This window comes from Dipteris shenzhenensis, chromosome 25 (assembly GCF_047967505.1).
Source record: "Dipteris shenzhenensis isolate YYH24624 ecotype China chromosome 25, Dip_SZ_1.0, whole genome shotgun sequence".
Classification (NCBI taxonomy): domain Eukaryota; kingdom Viridiplantae; phylum Streptophyta; class Polypodiopsida; order Gleicheniales; family Dipteridaceae; genus Dipteris; species Dipteris shenzhenensis.
The window spans coordinates 4,499,509-4,518,284 of NC_141620.1; the positions used below are offsets into that span (position 1 = coordinate 4,499,509).

At 49.1% G+C, this 18,776-nt stretch overlaps 1 protein-coding gene across 1 annotated transcript in view; it reads left to right on the forward strand.

Moving 5' to 3' along the window:
• Positions 1 to 18,776, forward strand: part of LOC147885336 (binding protein) — a 92,461-nt gene that overhangs the window by 32,219 nt on the left and 41,466 nt on the right. Inside the window, exon 6 of the mRNA XM_087396522.1 lies at positions 7,544 to 7,646. Within this exon, the coding sequence (XP_087252648.1) occupies positions 7,544 to 7,646 (103 nt within the window). The remainder of the gene's footprint in view (positions 1 to 7,543; positions 7,647 to 18,776) is intronic.

Below are 18,776 nucleotides of genomic sequence, written 5' to 3' on the forward strand. Positions count from 1 at the left end.
TTCTACTTGCCGACTTTGAGGAAAGATGTTGAGGCTTATATGAAGACGTGCATCACTTGTTAGAAGGTAAAGTATGACAGGAAAAAGCCAACCGGATTGCTACAGCCATTGCCTATTCCAGATAGACCCTCGCAAAGCATTGCCATGGACTTCATCTTCGATGTGCCTACATTTGAATAGATGAGTGTGGAAGTACAAGAGAGTGTGAGGTTTTGTCTAAGTGACAAAACCTTATCCTATCCACTAACCGTAGGTAGGGATCTAACTGTGGTTAGGGGAAAAAACCTCAATGAGGGAACAGTGCCCCTAACCTACTTATTACATTACATTGGCCACTGCCTTGAATATACCAATAATTCTACCACTACTTAGAATATACAAAATAATTCTATTCCCCCCCTGTAGTGCCAATGTGGTGTACAAGGTAGTGATTAATCACCAAAAGGAGATAAGTTCAGGGCACTGCTAAATGCCTCCAACTTCTCACGTGGAAGTGCTTTGGTGAAGATGTCTGCAACATTGTCATGTGTTGACACATAGATCATACTGATCTCCCCTACATGCAACTTCTCTCTAACATAATGATAATGAACCTCAATGTGCTTCGTGTGAGCATGAAACACATGATTCTTTGCCACTTTTTGTAGATCTACTTTGCAGAGCATTTTGGTGTATTTCAAGCCTTTGATAGGCTGTGAGAGCAATTGTCATTGTGGGCAGAATTTTTTGGCAGGCTTTGGTTGTGCATTTTACATCATAGGAAGGGGATTTTACTTGTCTAGTTTGTTGCATTTTTGAGTTTTCTGGCAGAAATGGCTTAGAACAATCTCAACGAGGTGTTTGGAGTCCTCACACAGGAGGATAAGTTGGATGGCACCAACTACAGCTTGTGGAGTTTTATGGTTTGCAACATCTTGGTTGGCAGACATCTGTGGGATTATGTAATTGGAGATGAGACAGGCTAGAAACTGTGGCTACACCCGTCACTCCTACAGCTGGAGGCAGGGGTAGAGGTCAAAATGCAGGACAAGTGATTGGAGCAGCAGCTGCTACTCCAGTGGCTCCCATAGCAGAGCAGAAAAGATGGGATTCTAGGGATGCAAAAGCTCTTTCAGTTATTTCTCTTTCTGTGAAGAGGTTTATTATTCCTCACATTCGGTCATGCAAGACCTCGAAGGCAGCTTGGGAGATTTTAAATGTGAGAGTAGAGGGAGCATAATGCAAGAGTGAGAGCAAAAGTGAGCAAAACGTCTGAATAGATGAGTGTGAAAGTACAATAGAGTGTGAGGTTTTGTCTAAGTGACAAAACCTTATCCTATCCACTAATTGTAGTTAGGGATCTAACTGTGGTTAGGGGAAAAAACCTTAATGAGGGAAAAGTGCCCCTAACATACTTATTACATTACATTGGCCACTGCCTAGAATATACCAATAATTCGATTTCCAACAAAGCGTGATGGCGACAGCTCCTTGGTTTGTTTTGATGAAAAATAGGGCGAAAAATTGACCTTAGGGCCTTTTGCCCCAAAAACCACTGCCAAAAAACCGCGTTTTTTATTTCCAAACGTTTGGCAATGTTTGAAAACTTTTATTTAAAAAAAAAAACGCGTTTCATTGCAACTATGCCCACAGCTAGATGGACAGTCAGAAGAGGCAAATTCTACTGCCCTGGATCTTCTAAAATGCTATGTTTCAGACCAGCAAAAAAAATTGGAGCAATTTTTGCCACTAGTTGAGTTTGCCTACAACAATACATTGCATTCTTCCACAGGGAAAGCACCCTTTGATATTGTGGAAGGCAGAAGAAAGGTACCTCCCATTTTGTACAATAAAGAGAGGATCTTTGAAGTGGACAGATTTATGGGGGGCTTTCTTTTATAGACTAGGCCTAGCAAAAAGCTAGGGCGTGCTTTCTAAAAGCTACTTTTACATAAAAGCCAAGCCTTTTAGGCTTTCTTTTCAAATCTGGTGCTTTTGGCACCTTTTTTATATTGTGGGCCCTTCTTTTAAAGAGACGTCCCCTAGGCCTCGTGGGACCTCCTTTTTGTGCTTTTCTCCCCACTCTTGAGTCCTTTTTGCACTCTCTTAGGTCCTACACATTGCCCAAACAAGTTCCAACACTTTTAACTCGTTAGCGAAATGCATGCATTCCTAGTTCTTGGACTAATCCTAGTCCCTTGTGGGCGTCCCCATAGTCCTCTTTTACCAATGCAAAGCAAAAGTAAAAATTATAAAACTTCTTCTAGTGAACAAAGTCAACTTTTTTTTACTGTAGTCAATCTGATAGAGACTCCTCTTTATTTCTTGGGAGAATTACCTAGCGAAATGCATGCGTTCCTAGTTCTTGGGACGATGCTGTTTGTAGCCATATGTCAAGTCGGTTATGTTGAGTTCTCTTATGAATTTCTCTTTAAGTGTATCTTCTTTGCTTTTTAAGCTTATGGTGGCTAGGATTTCTGTTTTGAAGTTTGAGTGGAATGGTTTGTACCTGCCTGTGAACATCATGTTTAATTTTTTATGGAGGTTTGGTTTGGTGTTGTGCTATCCCTTTTTCAAGGTTACTAGTTTGTCCAATATATCTTTTTGCTGTAGCAATACATAGAATAGAATATACATAATATGGTCCTTTTGTTTCTTTTTCTTTGTCTTCTTCGTGATTTCCTGTTTAAAATAGCAAAATGAAGTACAATGAGTTTTTTTATGTGTGCTAGAAAATGAAGTTTGTATGTATTCCAAGATATGGAGTCAAGAATGTACTTGTAGGGGGCTGAAATATATTGTTCTTTGGTGGAGTTGGAAAATACTCAAAATGTTCACCATATGCTTCTTTTGCAAAATTCAAATTAATAATGGAAGCTATATCTGGTCTCACATACACACACACTTTTTTTTTTGGTAAAATCGAGCGCATTGTATTTATATACTCATAAATTTACAAGATGGGAAGTCTCCAAAATGGAGAGTATCCCAAAGATCAGAAGCATAAAAAGAAAAGCTCTATGCAAGAAGCATGTATATCACCCTCATGGCAGGCATCGTATAAGGATTGCCGCAATGAGGCTCTGAAAGATTCATATGACTTGCAAATCCGGCGGCCCAAGTATGCCAAATTATGCTCATTCCAGATTGTCCAAAGAGCCCAATATCTCACCCATGAGAGAAATAGTGAATATTAAGACAAAGACCTCATAAATGTGCCAAATAACCAAAAATGTTTCCCAAATCTATGACTCGGGAAACGGAGCCGAAGATGACCTGAAATTCTCCCAAGGAGGTTCCTAGAAGACGGGCAGTGCCAAAGCAAATTAGGGATAGTCTCCGAAGTAGCCTAACACCGTAGACATGTGGATGGTGCAATGTGACGTTTGGCAAGTGTGATTCCCACTGACAATGTGCCGGTCATGCATCTCCAAAGAAAAAGTCTTTGTTTCAAAGGCATTTTCACCTCCATAATATTTGGAGATTCTTTCGTCACCATGAGAGGGGCTGCCTGATATGCCACAGAGTATTAGCATATTGCTGAATCCATGGAGCAGGCTGAAGAAGCTTGTAGGCTTTGATGGAGGTCAAAACCGGCAGAGGAACAGGATGAGAGCATGTAGCAGAGGGGTGCAATTGCCAATCCATAAGCCTGTCTGTGTCAGCCATAGGAGGAACAGGTAGAAAAGAATATAAGAGATCTGCAATTTTCTTCCATATCGACCTATGATGCATTCCCAATGCATAGGAGGCAGTGGCCTGAGGAAAAGATAAGACATAGCCCTAATCATCTACCACATCATTGATGTATCTAATTCCCAATTTCATGAGATTATATGCCCGAACAGGTTCCTCTAAAGCAAGTGGAATGTCAAAGATGGCACTCCAATGAATACTTTGTTTCCTCATTGAGTTTGTCCCCGAGCGATTATCAGGAGTCCATTTGACCTTGGAAAGTACTTGTTTCCAGTCAAGTATCAGAGCAGTAGAGAAAGGGCGGCCAGGAATCCCCCAATGACAACCTCCCAATGATACAGTAGTCCAATGGCCATAAGCAGATGTCCTCATGTTGACACACATGGATGCTATCATACAAGTCCATGGCTGTTGTTGACGGAAAAAAGTATGGAGCATAGTCGCCTTCCTTGCAAGTACATGATATCTGATATTGAGAACATTAAGTCCCCCATGCATCCTAGGAGAGCACACCATTTCCATCTTCATCAGTCTCAATGCTTTCACAGCAGTTTTTGTCCTCCATAACAGCTCCATAGCTTGAGACAAAGGCTGAAATATCTCTAGAGGACCAATGTAGCAAAGGCAAAAAGAACTGAACATAGGACATTACAATAGACTGTACTATTCTGAGCCTGACATGAAGTGGCCAAGTAGAAATTTTCCAATATTCCAGTTTATGTTGAAGTCTTTGGAAGGTCCATTTTAAATGCTGCTTCCTGGTGATATGCCATCCTATAGGATATCCCAAATGCCTGACTACATCTTTGGAATGCACTACCTAACCTGGCCAGAGAATAGAATGCCAGTCACATTGTTTCAGGGGAAGCAATTTAGATTTGTCAAAGTTGACATGCAATCCCGCTGCTAATCCATAGAATGATAGTGTGGTCATAAGCATGTGAACTTCCGAGGGAGAGTTCTGTGGCATAAAGAAGGAATCATCAGCATATGCCTGTGCCAAAAAAGATGTAGCCCCAGGGATTTTAAGACCAGTGATCTGTCCTGTGTTTGTAAGATGATGAAGATACATCAAGAGGGGATGGGTCGCAATGGCATAGTAGAGAGCACTAAGAGGGCAGCCCTGTCTAACTGATCTACCCAATGTCCATGATTGAGATAGATGACTCCCAAGAATGCGCTGAGAGGTAGAGCCAGAATAAAGCCAATAAATTGCATTTGCTATCTTGGGACCAAAGCCCAACTTTGTCATTATTTGAGAGAGAAAATCCCATTGAACAGTGTCAAATGCCTTAGTGATATCTACCTGCAATATGAGCACATCTTGATGCGAGTACTTAGCATATTCAATTGCAGTCAATGCATTGGAAATATTGTCATGGCATTGTCTTTGCGGCACAAACCCATACTAATGAGGATGAAGGCCCGCATTCAGTATCCCATGAAGCCTATACACAATCATTTTGGCAATGAGTTTGTAAACTACGGGCATCAATGTAATAGGCCTCCAATCTGACATATGGTCACACAGATGTTTTTTGGGCACAAGTTTGATTATGCCATGCTTCCAAAGGTGCGGCAAGTGATTTTCTTGCCAGGGAACATTGATCATTTGTAAGAGAACATCTTTCAAATCACCCCAAAAGGAAATATAAAATTCCACCGTAAGACCATCCCAGCCAGGGGACTTGTATTTGCCGAGGTGGGACAATGCATTATCAAGTTTTGTGTCAGTAAAAGGTCTGTCGAATGTAAGAGCATCATCCATTTCCACTATCTCAGAAACATATTGAAGAAATTATGTCCTCGCATCAGTCATTTGATTTGATGGGGAGCCAGGGGTAGAGAACAATTTCCGGAAGTAATTTTGGCATTCATCTTGGAGATCAGAGAAAGAGTGCGTCCAGGAGCCATCTAGCTTCCTTACCCTTAGACATGAGTTTTTCTTTCGAGTAGCATGCAGTCCCTGGAAGAAGGCTTTTGATGAGCAGCCCTTATCCATGAGGGGCTTCATTCTTGCTCTAATCTGCCATTTGTGCAATTTCCTCTGATCATTATCAGTCAGTTGTTGTGCTGCCCTTTTTGCCCATTTGACCTCATTCCTCCATGTAGCCATGTGCTAGTTTCCATACTCCCTAATGACATTTTGTATACGAGAGACAAAATTGTCCCAAGCATAATTCATGTCCTCGTGGGCATGCAAAGGCAAGGGATGAATTGCAAGTCTGATCATTTGCTGGAAATATTGATGTCGGAAATAAGCTTGATTAACATGCAGTAATTTGCTGGAAAGAGTTGGCAAATCATCCAGTGGCATACCAAGTTGCAGATTTATCCATAATGGGGCATGATCTGACAAGCCCAATGAGAAATCTATGAGGAGATGAGGGCTAAAATCTGCATATTGTTGTGGATAAAACAAATACCATCTTTCAAGCCTTGCCCATTATGTAGTAAATGCATTATGATGAAAAGTTTATCGAGGCACTGACCCTTGGAGAAGCAGCCATAAATCTTCAGCCTGCACAGAAAGAAGCATGTTATCCGATTTCTGTCTTTCTGATGATAGCATATGAGATCTTGAAGTGGTGTTATCTCTCAGTAGAGGGGAATTATTAAAATATCCACAGATAAATATGTTAGATCTCCATGGATATTTGCTTAAAGAATCCCATAAAAAAGCCCTCATGGCAGAGGTCTGGGAGGCATAGACTGATGCAAACTCAAGAATATCACCATTGACATTACATTGTATGGCCATCCATCGGCCACTGATGTCATTGAATGCGAACTGAGGCTCCAGCTCATGTCTAACCATTATGCATACACCTGAGTAGGTAGTGGTACCAGCATAATATATATCATAGCCGCCAAAGTAATCATGATGACCAGCCTTAGAGTGTTGATTATGCTCTTGCAAACAAACAATTCTGGCTGCATTTTATGTACATAATTTCACAAAAGCCTCCACTTTGAGACATTGCAGAGGCTCTGTACATTGTATGTAAAGCACTTTCACACACACACACACACACACACACACTTTTTTTTTAAATGGTAAAACCAAGATACTTATATTATAAAACATTCATTTACATCCAGGCTGTGCTCAAAATAGAGCTACAGCCCTATCCATCAGAAACAGTAAAAGAAAAGTTGAATACAAGAAACATCCAAATCTTTTTCATGGAAGGCATCATATAAAGACTGCCTTAATGAGGCTCTGAAAAACTCATAAGGATGCTGAAGAGGAGAATTCAGATATGCTTGGATGCGCTGCAGCCAGAGGGTCCATAAGGCCCAATATCTGATCCAGTGGAAGAAGAGAGAATACTGTGACAAAGAAGCTGATAGTTTGCCATACATCCATAAAAACCTGTAGAACCTGTGTGCTGGAAATCTGAGAGATAAAAAATAGGAGATTCTATCTAGAAGGTCTCTGGAATATGAACAAAACCACAATAAATGCGGAATACTCTCCGATGCAAGGTGACATCTTGGACAGAGAGGTGAAGCTATTCGTCGTTTAGCCAATTTCACTCCCACTGGAAGAATACCAACAATACATCTCCATAAGAATAGTCTTTGCTTCAATGGCATTTTCAACTTCCATATCATTTGCAATCTTCCTTTCCACCAGGCTAATGATTTGTTCAGATGCCATAAAGAATTAGCATGATGGGCAATCCAAGGAGGAGGTAATATCAATCACACACACACACACACACACACACATATGTAAAGTAGTTGAGAATGTATATACTCAAATTTTCACATTATATTTTCTAAGATAATCAGTTTTGTCAAATTTGTGAAACGTATTAATGTTTACTTATTTTCACATTACTATAGCATGTTGTAATGCTAGGTACCAAATACGAATACCTACAGCAAAGGAGTTGGAGATGCAAGTATCAAAGGAAGTACGAAAAGTGCGTGATTTTGAAACAAAGCTTCTTCGGTTATACCAGGTAGCGTATCTCATTCTCTTTGGTTATGCTCATTTTCTTCATGTATACATTATCTTTTGGTGAACATTCATGGCACTTTTGATGGCAATGAAAGAAGTAATGTGCAAAGAGCTCATTTCCAATGAAAGGCCCATTGTTGTAGTACATATAAAATTTGAGCTTATATTTTTTGGCATCTTTTCCCTCATAGCCATGCAGTGTTCCTTGTTGACGGGGATGGGACCACGTTCATGCAGTGCTTAGAGGCCTCATTACCCTTCAATTATTTCCACACCACACGAGGGGGTTGCCCCATGCTTCAACATACTGCAGCCTGCAGGCCCTGGTATTGGGCAAGAATGGCTTCATTAGAAGTATGATTTACAGGCAGTCTGGTTGGTCTGTTCAGGTAAGCCAATGGAGAGCTGCATGCATAATTTGTGTGTTCAACAATCGGGAGACAGGCAGCAGCGGGTAGGGGCATGAGACGGACCACAAACCTGTGGCACGTCAGTAGTGGACCAGTCTGAGTCGACGCTGTGCTAGATTCCTATATAAGGAGTCCCACTTGGGGTTCCACTATCCGAGAATTAGGTCTCTTCCAAGGTGAAAGGAAGAGGCTGATCCATTGATGAGTTCACACTACAGGAGTTGATTTAGATGCTCGTTGGGGAGAGACTAAAATGAAAATGTTTAGACTTCACAAGCAGTTGTAGCTTGAATGAAGAGATTTTGGACTACCTTTTGATTAGCCTTCTCCTTTAGTGCTAGCCTTCATCATGGCTGAGTCTGCCCTTCACCTCCGGAGTGTCGACAGAAACTCAGTACGAAGACTTTGTATAAATGGATGCTCAAGTATGTGTGGGTGTGTGGATTTGTATGTGTGAGAGCATATTTTTATACTATGGTCTACACCCACTGTTGGGCGCTGATGACGTCAGTGGGGATGTCATAGTAGCTAGTCCTTGCTATGCATGATGGAGTTTATGGTTTTCAACCTTGTGAGTGACTATCATGAGATTGAAACTGCACTATGTTGTGTTTTTAGAGGATGAGTTTGGGAATGTTCTTGGATTCATCTAGGTATATGCTTCTGCCGTATTAGCGGACATGCAAATTTCACCAAGTTGCGGCCTGCTGGTATTGTGATAATTCTTTCTATCTTAATTGGTGCGTTGCCCTATCAGCTAGATTTAGATTTAGATGCTCGTTGGGGAGAGACTAAAATGAAAATGTTTAGATTTCACAAGCAGTTGTAGCTTGAATGAAGAGATTTTGGACTACCTTTTGATTAGCCTTCTCCTTTAGTGCTAGCCTTCATCATGGCTGAGTCTGCCCTTCACCTCCGGAGTGTCGACAGAAACTCAGTACGAAGACTTTGTATAAATGGATGCTCAAGTATGTGTGGGTGTGTGGATTTGTATGTGTGAGAGCATATTTTTATACTATGGTCTACACCCATTGTTGGGCGGTGATGACGTCAGTGGGGATGTCATAGTAGCTAGTCCCTGCTATGCATGATGGAGTTTATGGTTTTCAACCTTGTGAGTGACTATCATGAGATTGAAACTGCACTATGTTGTGTTTTTAGAGGATGAGTTTGGGAATGATCTTGGATTCATCTAGGTATATACACACTACAGGAGTTCTTGCAAGAGCGTTAAGTTCTAGCATCCAGAGCACACCTAGGTGCATACCTACAGTTTGTAGGAGAGCATAAGAAGGTGCACAGGAGGGAGCTCTGACAGCAGTGAACTTAGGAGCAAAACTTTGCTAGAGTACTCTAAATTTTTTAGCAGCTATTAAAGGTTAAAGCCTACACACCAACACACGTGGCAGAAGAGAAGTCTATTTCAGATGGTGCTGCAATCGGAGCCAGATTTGGTACCTTAATTCAGTGGTGGTTTACTGAAGGTGTTAGTACCTCTGTTGGCAGTTTTTGTACTTGGTATCTACCTTTATATATTCTGTTTTGACTGTGCTTCTGAGTTCTTTTCAGGTCTTTGTTGCCTTCTTTATTGTTCGGTAAGCACAGAAGTTGAATTGTGTCTTTCTTGAAGTGTCTTGTAATCTCGGTCAATCTTATGCTCGAGAGTGTTGGCCTATAGCAGGCAACTGTCCTATTGTTTTTTCTACATGGTATCAGAGCTGAAGATGGCCATCCAAGGATAGCCTTGCTCGTGATTCAAAGCCCAAGGTATTGAAGACCGGGACACTCCTCCAAACTGGAGTGTCACATGCACCCCTGCACTAGGTGCATTGTGACACACTGGACTCATCATCAAGTGCAAAATGTACATCAGTAGTTCCTAATTGAGGACATTTTGTTGTATGCTGTGGCCTCATTGTGAACCCGAGTCCAAATCCAACTCCATACCTGGCCTTGAATGGGCTCCAAATTGATTGTGATTTGTGGGCAGATCTCAACACAGCACAGCAGGAGGTTTGGACTGCAGCAAGTTGAGGTTTTTCAGTCTTGTTTGAGCAGTTCTTTCTCAGCTTACAGCTCAGCACATTCTCTCTCAGTTCCCTCAGTTCATCTCTCAGTTATCTCTGCTTCATCTCTCTCATTCTCAGTCCAATCCCAGCTCAGTTCATCTCTCTTCCCTCTCTGTGGTGCATGTTGAAGACGACTCGCTAAAGGTTTAAGAAGTCTTGCTGCTTATCATATGATCATTAACCATTGCTCGTTACGTGAAGGGTGTTGTCCTTGCCGAGAAGGAGCTTCCATATTAGGTGTGTTGGTTTGGGCTTGCAGTTAGTGCATGGAATCCATACTCAGGTGTGTTGGTGTGGCTTGCAGTTTGTTACACCCTTTCCATGGCGATCACAACTCACTTATACCAAACTTTGTTGAGAACTTTGGCGAGGCTGGAAAATTGGATGGAACGAATTATCTGGTTTGGAAAGAAAAGGTTCGGGGCTTTATACCCTTTTCTGCCAAGTATGCTTTGATTGCATTTGATATATACCCCCCCTTTTGTCTGTACGGAGGGCCTGCGCCTTGCAACCTGATTCATTTTCAGCCAAATGCTGAAAACACTTACATACTTATAGACTTTCTTTCAATGGGTAAACCCAAGTCCTTAAAGGTTACAAAATATAGATACTTTCCAAAAGATGGTGTCCTCATGGGACCATATATTTCACTGTGAATAACGTGACAACCTCACTGACCCATCCTTTAAAATAGTATTCGTGTGCATTGTACCCAAGATGCATCCTTCGCACACATGCTTTGGTGGCATCTCTACACGAGGAACATTTTATACCATACCATGTTTTTGCAGCAGCATTAGGCTACCATAATTCATATGCCCAAATGTTGCATGCCATAATTTTTCACTATGAGACTGGCGATGCAGGCCCGTCTTAGTAGAGGGTATGCCTTGTTAGCCAGGTTGGAGAGACAATGTTTCCATTCACACTTTCATGACCATGGACCAAGGCTTTCGACATGCAGAGTGGGCTCGGGTGGAGCGTCTTCAGGTTCTCACGTTGTCACGGATGATTCGGAGTAAGCCATCGGTCCCCCACCAGATCATCAAGGCCGCGTTTGGGTCGTCTCCACTACAACTTGATGCAGCTTTCGAGATCATCACATATCTACATCGCGTCAAAAGTTACGAAGATTGCACTTCAGGACTTCACAAACTTCCATGGCTGGCATTATCCTCCTCTATGGCCCTAGCAGCCGAGGGTGACCAGAGATGCTGCTACACACACACATAGACAAGCGGCTCAAGAGATTGGGGTTTGGCATAGATAGACTTCCTCCCTTCAAGTACAACGTTGACGTGCCTTTTCTCCCAGTTGGGTAGCACAAGGTTAGGTCATACGCGAGGATCTCCTACAGCTACACATTCCGCACCTGGGTGGAATCGAGTGAGCTCCCAGTGAAGCTTAGCTTCTACAGAGATCACTGCCTACACATAAGTGATGAGGGTTTTGTTGATCCCCCAAGATATACTCGGATTCATCTTCCTCATTCATTGAGGATCTCTATTGGACAACTCCAAGTTTTGTCACACCGTCTCCGCATTGAGAGTGGATGAGCTGAGGGAGTACCCAGAGAGAGGTGCATATGCACTTATTGTGATCTATAGGAGGTCGAGTCGGAGGAACATTTCATCTTCAGATGTCCAGTGTATTACGTGATGCGAGGTCGCTTTTATTGTCTCTTCAGAGATAGCTTCGGGTATGACAGTTATAATAGCTCCCATCGAGCTCCTGCGAGCTTCCCCTCCCCCCCTCGCCGTTAGCCCCTACCTCCCCTTCGCTCCCCCCCCCCCTCGCCGCGTCCACCTCCACCCCTCCCGTCCGCCCTCGACCCCCGTCCCCTCTCCTCCCCCCCCGCCGGCACCCCGCTACCCCTCGCCTCACCTCCGCCCTTCGCTCCATCCCGCCCCTCGCCTCACCTCCGCCCCTCGCCTCACCTCCGCCCCTCGCTCCATCCCGCCCCCTCGCTCCATCCCCGCCCCCTACCTCCGCTCCATCCCGCACCTCGCTCCAACCCGCCCCTCGCCCCCGCTCCAACCCCCCCCCTCGCCGCCGCTCCAGCCGCCCCCTCCGCTCCATCTCGCCTCGCCCGCCTCCGCTCCAGCCCGCCTCGCCTCGCCTCGCCCGCCTCCGCTCCATCCTCGCCCGCCTCCGCTCCATCCCGCCTCGCCTCGCCCCCTCCGCTCCATCCCGCCTCGCCTCGCCTCGCCCGCCTCCGCTCCATCCCGCCTCGCCTCGCCCGCCTCCGCTCCATCCTCGCCTCGTCGCCGCTCCAGCCGCCCCCTCCGCTCCAGCCGCCCCCTCCGCTCCATCCCGCCTCGCCGCCTCACCCCCAGGCTCCACCGCCGCTTCATCTCTTCTTGGGTGGCAGCCTGTTTTTCTTCATCGGAAGCTTGCAGTTAGTCTTGGCGGTATGGCGGCCCCCAGCCCGGATCCGGAGGCCCAGTCGGACCCTCCCTCTCCAGATGCCTACCGCGTTATCCTGACAGAGCAACAATCATCTCGTGTTCAGGAGGTAGCCAGTGACTTTGCTCGTATCTCTGTTTACGGTAGAGTCATTGGACACTCCCCCTCCAGGTCTACCATCAGGGACTGGCTCCAGTCCACTCTCTTGCTAGAGGATGGCCATATCGAGGAGGTGGCCCTTATGGGAAGGGGCATCTTCTGGCTCAAACTCTCCAGTGAGAAAGCTGCGAGCAATCTGATTGCCGGTTCCCCCACATCGGTGGATGGGAAGATCATCATGATAGTCCCGTGGTACCGTGGTTTCAGCGCAGCGGATTTCGACACTCGGTTCCGTATACCTCGCCACCCAGTGACACTCGTTTTTCCAGGGCTTGCTACTGAGCTGCGGCCGATTGTCAGGGACTTGGGCTCCCATTTTGGCTGGGTTATGCACGACACCTTTGCCGACGCGGTGACCACGGCAGGAGCTCCCCGAGTCCGTGTGGCTGTGGCGGATCCTGCGACTCTCCCTGCAGTGATCGAGATCGTTACAGGTGCCAGCAGTATCACCCAGAGCATGATAGTCACCGGACAGCCAGGTCAGTGCCTGCGGTGCCATGGCTTTGGGCACTTGGCGGCTGCTTGTCCACGCTTTGCCAGCTCGTCTCGACCCTCCCCGCCCCCGCCCCCTCCGCCCCCACCTCCCCCCCCGGACAGCCACGTCAGGAGGAGCCGAGGCAGTCGGAGCCTGGGCCAGAGGTAGTGGGCGGTTGGACCGAGGTTCGAAGGAAAAGAGGAAAGAATAAGAAGATTTCGGATAAAGGCAAGGAGGCAGAGGTCACCATTCCTGCAGCAGCACTCCACAGGCCTGACAGGCAGATGCCCCAGGGACCTGGGAGAGCCTCTTCTTCGACGGCAGCCCGCCCTCCACAGCCTCAGATCCTCCTCTCTCCCACCCCCCCGCCTTCTCCCCGGTTTCCCCAGTTTCCCCCCCCTTCGCCCGCCCCGCAGTTTCAGCCCCCGCCTCCTTTTCCTCAGTCCCCTCCCCCTCCCCCTCCCTCTCAGCCCCAGTTCCAGATGCATCCCCATCCCCCTCCCCCCCCTGCTCCCCTCGCCCCTCCTACAGAGTTAGCTGCACCGTCGCCTTCCCAGCCGAGTGCAGCCTCCGCTCCACCTCCTCCACCTCCTCCACCTTCCCCGCCAGTCGCCTCCGTGGAGCCCGAGTCGCCTATCCCGCAGCCTCCTCCCCCTCCTCCCCCGCTTGCAGGACACCCGGTGTCTGTACCACCAGTGGAGCAGGTTTCCCTTCCCGCTAGCCCCTCAGTGGCAGACTCAGCTGGGTCTCAGCTCCAGGAGAGAGAGCTCCCTCGAGACTTTTACAGATCTGGCCCCTGGGACTACCTGGATGTGGCCGACCTTGGGACCTTCCCGGCTTGTCTCGACATTAGTATCTTCATGCTCCGCAAAGGGGCGGATGGGAGGATTGGTGCCTTGGCTCCCAGGGATGGCCCTAGCTTCGCCTTCACGTTCCTCAGCGATGGCACCGAGACCTGGACAGACGACTCGGTGTGGGAGGCTCTCAGAGAGCAGACACACGCCCAGATTTGCTCCTGGATAGGCCCGTCCGGTGGGCAGCTCCTCGAGACTCAGTGGTCCGAGGGCGATGTGCGCTTGCGGTGGCGTTGCGCTGCCAAACGTTTCCGATTGATCGTGATCCTCAGACCCCCCCTGGCATGGCCTCTTCCCCAGGATGTCAGAGCTTGGTCCCAACAGAAACTCCGAACCTTCTACGGGATGACTGCTTCAGAGATCTCGAGCTGGCTCGAGAAAGCATTTGTTCATGGCACTAGAGGCCTCTCGCCTTTGCTGAAGGTGTTGAAGAACGGGCAGGACGACCCCGTCTCCCCCTCCAAACCTTCTCACAAGCGGCAGCGCCTCCACTCCGATCTGTCTGATTCTTCTTCGACTTCTTCTGCGAGCAGACAGCTGTTCGCAGCCCCCCATCCCTCTCCATGAGCCTACACCTCGTATCCTGGAATGTGAACGGGTTTCACTCTTCGAGTACCCGTGGTCCCAGGAAGCTCATTTTGCGTCAGGAACTTCAGCCTGCAGTGATTGGTCGATTGGATGTACTGCTGCTCCAGGAGCACAAGCTTTCTGCGGCTCATGCCCGTAGCTGCGGGAAGGTTCTCCCTGGACGCTCCTACACTTATTGGGAGCCTTCGATCGGCGCACAGGGGAGGAGCGGGGGGGTCTGTACCTCCGTGTGCGAGCAGTTAGCTCAGTCAGTTTTCGGTCACGGCACGTTGATCCCAGGCCGAGCCCTTTGGGTAGGCCTGAATTTGGAGGGATCCAAGATAGGAATCCTCAACATTTATGCTCCCACAGACCTCAGATGCAGAGCCACCTTCTGGAGGACACTTACAGGGATTCTTCCAGACATGGATTCCTGGATTGTTGGAGGAGACTTCAACAACCTGGAGACCTTGGAGGACCAGCAGGGTAGAGATCCGGAGTTCACAGGTATGGCTCAGGCAGAGCAGTCAGCTTGGGACTCTTTTATCTTCGCGACAGGAGGGAGGGACAGTTGGAGAGACCCGTCCTTCCGGCGTTGGCACGGGAGCCTGGACTTCTCTTGGGGCTTCCGCAGGGAAGGAGGCAGACTCCTGGAGCGGCTTGATAGGTTCTATGTCAGCGATTGGGCCATCAGCAGAGGTGGCCAGGCGGGCATTGTTCCAGGGACGACACTATCCGACCATGCGCCTGTGCTCCTCTCATTAGATTCGGCAGCCCAGACTCTCCCCCCCCGATCATGCAGGATTCCCGATTCCATCTTCTCGAGGGCGGACGTCCGTAGCAGCATTTGCAGTCTTTGGGACAGAGATTGGGGGGAGGGCATGGATCTGGTAGACTCGGTCGCGCAGGCTCTGCAGGATTCCAGCCAGATCTGCCAGCTCGCAGCCCTACAGGTTCGACAGGATTGGTGGGGCAGAGAGAGAGCTCTTCGGAGGGACCTCGCCTCCATTCAGCGACTTCAGCAGTCTTCCCCGGGCTCGGAGGAGCTTCGGATCCAGGCCCTTCGAGCCAGAGCCCTCTTGGAGGAGACCCTCCAGCGTCGCTCCGAGTTCTCCTTTCACGCCTCTCTCTCCTTCTGGGCCCGGAAGGGTGACCGGATGTGCAGGGAGTTCTTCAGGACACACGGCCAGAGAGCTGCAGGTGATCAGCTACGGAGTCTCAGGACAGCGGATGGTCACATTGTTACGGACCCGAGGGAGGTCCTGGGGTTGGCCACTGACTTCTACAGGACCCTCTTCCAGCAGGAGCCACTTGCCCCTCGTGCTAGTCGTGACCGTGAGGAGGTGTGGAGGCACATTCCATCCCTGGTCCAGCCCAGCATGCAGGCGACGTTGTTGGCGCCGTTCACCGCGGATGAGATGTTGGAGGCCTTGATGGCTATTGATGGGCAGAAATGCCCAGGTGAGGATGGGCTATCCCGAGCTTTCTTCACCTCCTTCTGGGACCAGATCCATCAGCCCCTCCTTGCAGCTCTGCAGGGGATTTTCAGCAGCGGTCAGATGCCAGAGAGCCTTTCCTCGGGACTGATTTGCCTCATCCCGAAGGGAGGAGATAGACAGGAGATCCGCCAGTGGCGTCCGATCACTCTCCTTACCACTGCCTACAAAATCCTCGCCAAGATGATCAGTGCCAGAGTTCGACCTCTACTCCCAGACCTCGTCCATGACACTCAGACAGGCTTTGTCCAGGATCGCAGTATCCTGGATAATGTCTTCACCTTTTCAGAGGCGGCGGAGTGGGCTCAGTACAGCGGTTCACACCTTGCCATTTTACTTCTCGACTTCGAGAAGGCCTACGATCGCGTGGATTGGTCCTTTTTGGAGGGGACTCTGGAGCGACTAGGTTTCCCGGCAGGCTGGATTCAGGGTATCTCAGCTTTGTACAGGACAGCGTCTAGCAGAGTCATCATTGGAGGCAGGATGGGTGAGCGTTTCAGCTTGGAGAGATCAGTACGTCAGGGCTGTCCCCTGGCTCCTTATCTGTTTCTCTTCTTCGCCGAGGCCATGACTTACTACCTTCGGGCGAGGTCCACAGGGCTCAGGGGTGTTCGCCTTCCACTCCGGGAGGACACGGAGCTTCTGGACTCAGAGTACGCAGATGATACAGCCCTTTATGTCCAGGACGATGAGAGGATGCTAGAGAGGGTGCGGATGGCCCTGGAGGTTTTCTGCTCGGCCGCTGGTGCGAAAATCAACTGGAACAAATCAGTTGGTTTTCTCACAGACCCGGGGGCGTGTTCTCAGTGGGGGCGATTCCTGGGCTTCAGATGGATTCCACGTGGACAGACAGCTAGATACCTTGGCTTCCAGGTTGGCCTAGACATTACGCCAGCTCAGCAGTTTCTCCCGGTGCTAGATTCCATCCGACGGAAGCTGGCTTTCTGGAGCACTGCTAAGCTGTCCCTTGCAGGTCGTGCTTTAGTAGTTAACCAGGTCCTTCTAGCCACGGCTTGGTATGTGGCTTCCTGTTGGTGCTTCTCGAGATCCAGCGTGGCACAGCTCAGGAGGTTGGTTCGGAACTTTCTTTGGTCTGGGGAGGATGGGCAGAGAGATACCAGAGCCAGGGTTGCTTGGCAGACAGTCATTCTTCCGCAGGCGGAGGGGGGTCTGGGGGTCATTGATCCAGAGCTTCAGAGTCAGGCCTTGTTAGGCAAGCTTATCATCCGCGGTTTGACCCCAGGGGGGCAGACGTGGAAGATGCTACTTCAGCAGGGAGTCGGCTCTTGTGTCCCGCGCCGAGGTGGAGAGTGGCTACCGTCCTTCAGGTGGATCTTCACTTCCGCCCCGCTCACTCAGCCCCGCTCCCCACTCGTTTGTAGCCTCCTCATGGTTTGGAGGCGGCTCCGTCTCAGCCTCATTCAGTCCCAGCCCAGCTGTCAGGAGGAGATCGATCGCCAGCCGCTCGTCTGGAATGGGCAGGTCAGAGACGCCGAGGGCCTTCAGCTGGGGGAGAGATCACATATCAGGTGGGACGGCTGGATGAGGGGGCCAGCCCGGTCCCTTCGAGTTTGGAGGGACACGTACAGACATCTGGAGATGGCCGATCTGGCAGACGCAGCGGGAGGTGCACGCGGAGTCCAGGCGAGACGCACGGAGATCGACGGCGCGATCCCAGCCGCTTGGTTGGCTCCACCTGAGCCTCAGGTCCTCATGCCTGGAGACACCCACTGGCTGGGACAGTTCACCCCCCGTGGCATCCCACTGGTGGTCGCAGGACGTTTGGATGACTCCTCTATCGCCTTCTTCGCGGTTTCAGGGGACGGACGACTCAGGAGAGAGGATGCGCTCATTGACCCCCTACTCCCGTGGCAGAGGGTTAGGGTCGTAGGCCTTCTTGGGAAGGTCTGGCATACCGACCCTAGTATTGAGCAGGACCAGTTGCAGCTTTGGCGTCTTTGGCTCTGGGAGGGGCGGGCCTTGTCAGAGCTTGAGTGGGACCCAGGAGAGTGGTGGTGGCCAGAGATTGTGACAGGACAGGGGCAGACTTCCTTCTTCGCTTACAGCACGACTCTGGGCAGGCGAGTTCTCGGGAGGATGCAGAGCCGCCCCCCCACCCAGCGTCCTAGCTGGTACGCACAGGGTATTTCCAGGTTCTTTTTGCAGGCTTTCTGGAAGGCCTTGTGGGAGAGCTGGCGGCCGCGGAAGATCTCATACTTCCTGTGGCTTCTTACCCACAAAGGCCTTCCAGTGGGGAGCTGGTTGAGGCAGATAGGCCAGGACGGTTGCTGTCAGATTTGCCATGCGGATGAGGAGTCACCAAAACACTGCCTGTGGAGCTGCATGCGCGCCCAGGAAGTGTGGAGGTGGACTTTCGGGCTTCTTACTCGTGCAGCACCAGAGCTAGGAGTGATCACTTGGGGCGCGTTCTGTTGGTGCAGCACCGCACCTGGTCTTCATCACTTGTTCGAGGCATGCCAGCAGGACCCCACTTTCCTTATCACACAGGGGACGTGGGGGCCGCTCGAGGGTATCCCACAGCACCTAGCAGAGGCTGTTACAGGAGTTCGGGAGAGGCAGCCAGTCTGGGAGATTATCAGCAGCATTACAGGATGGCACATCTGGACCTCGCGCTGCGCGCAGATCCTCGGTGGCACCTCCTTATCGACTGCCCAGATCATGGCGGAGATTTGGA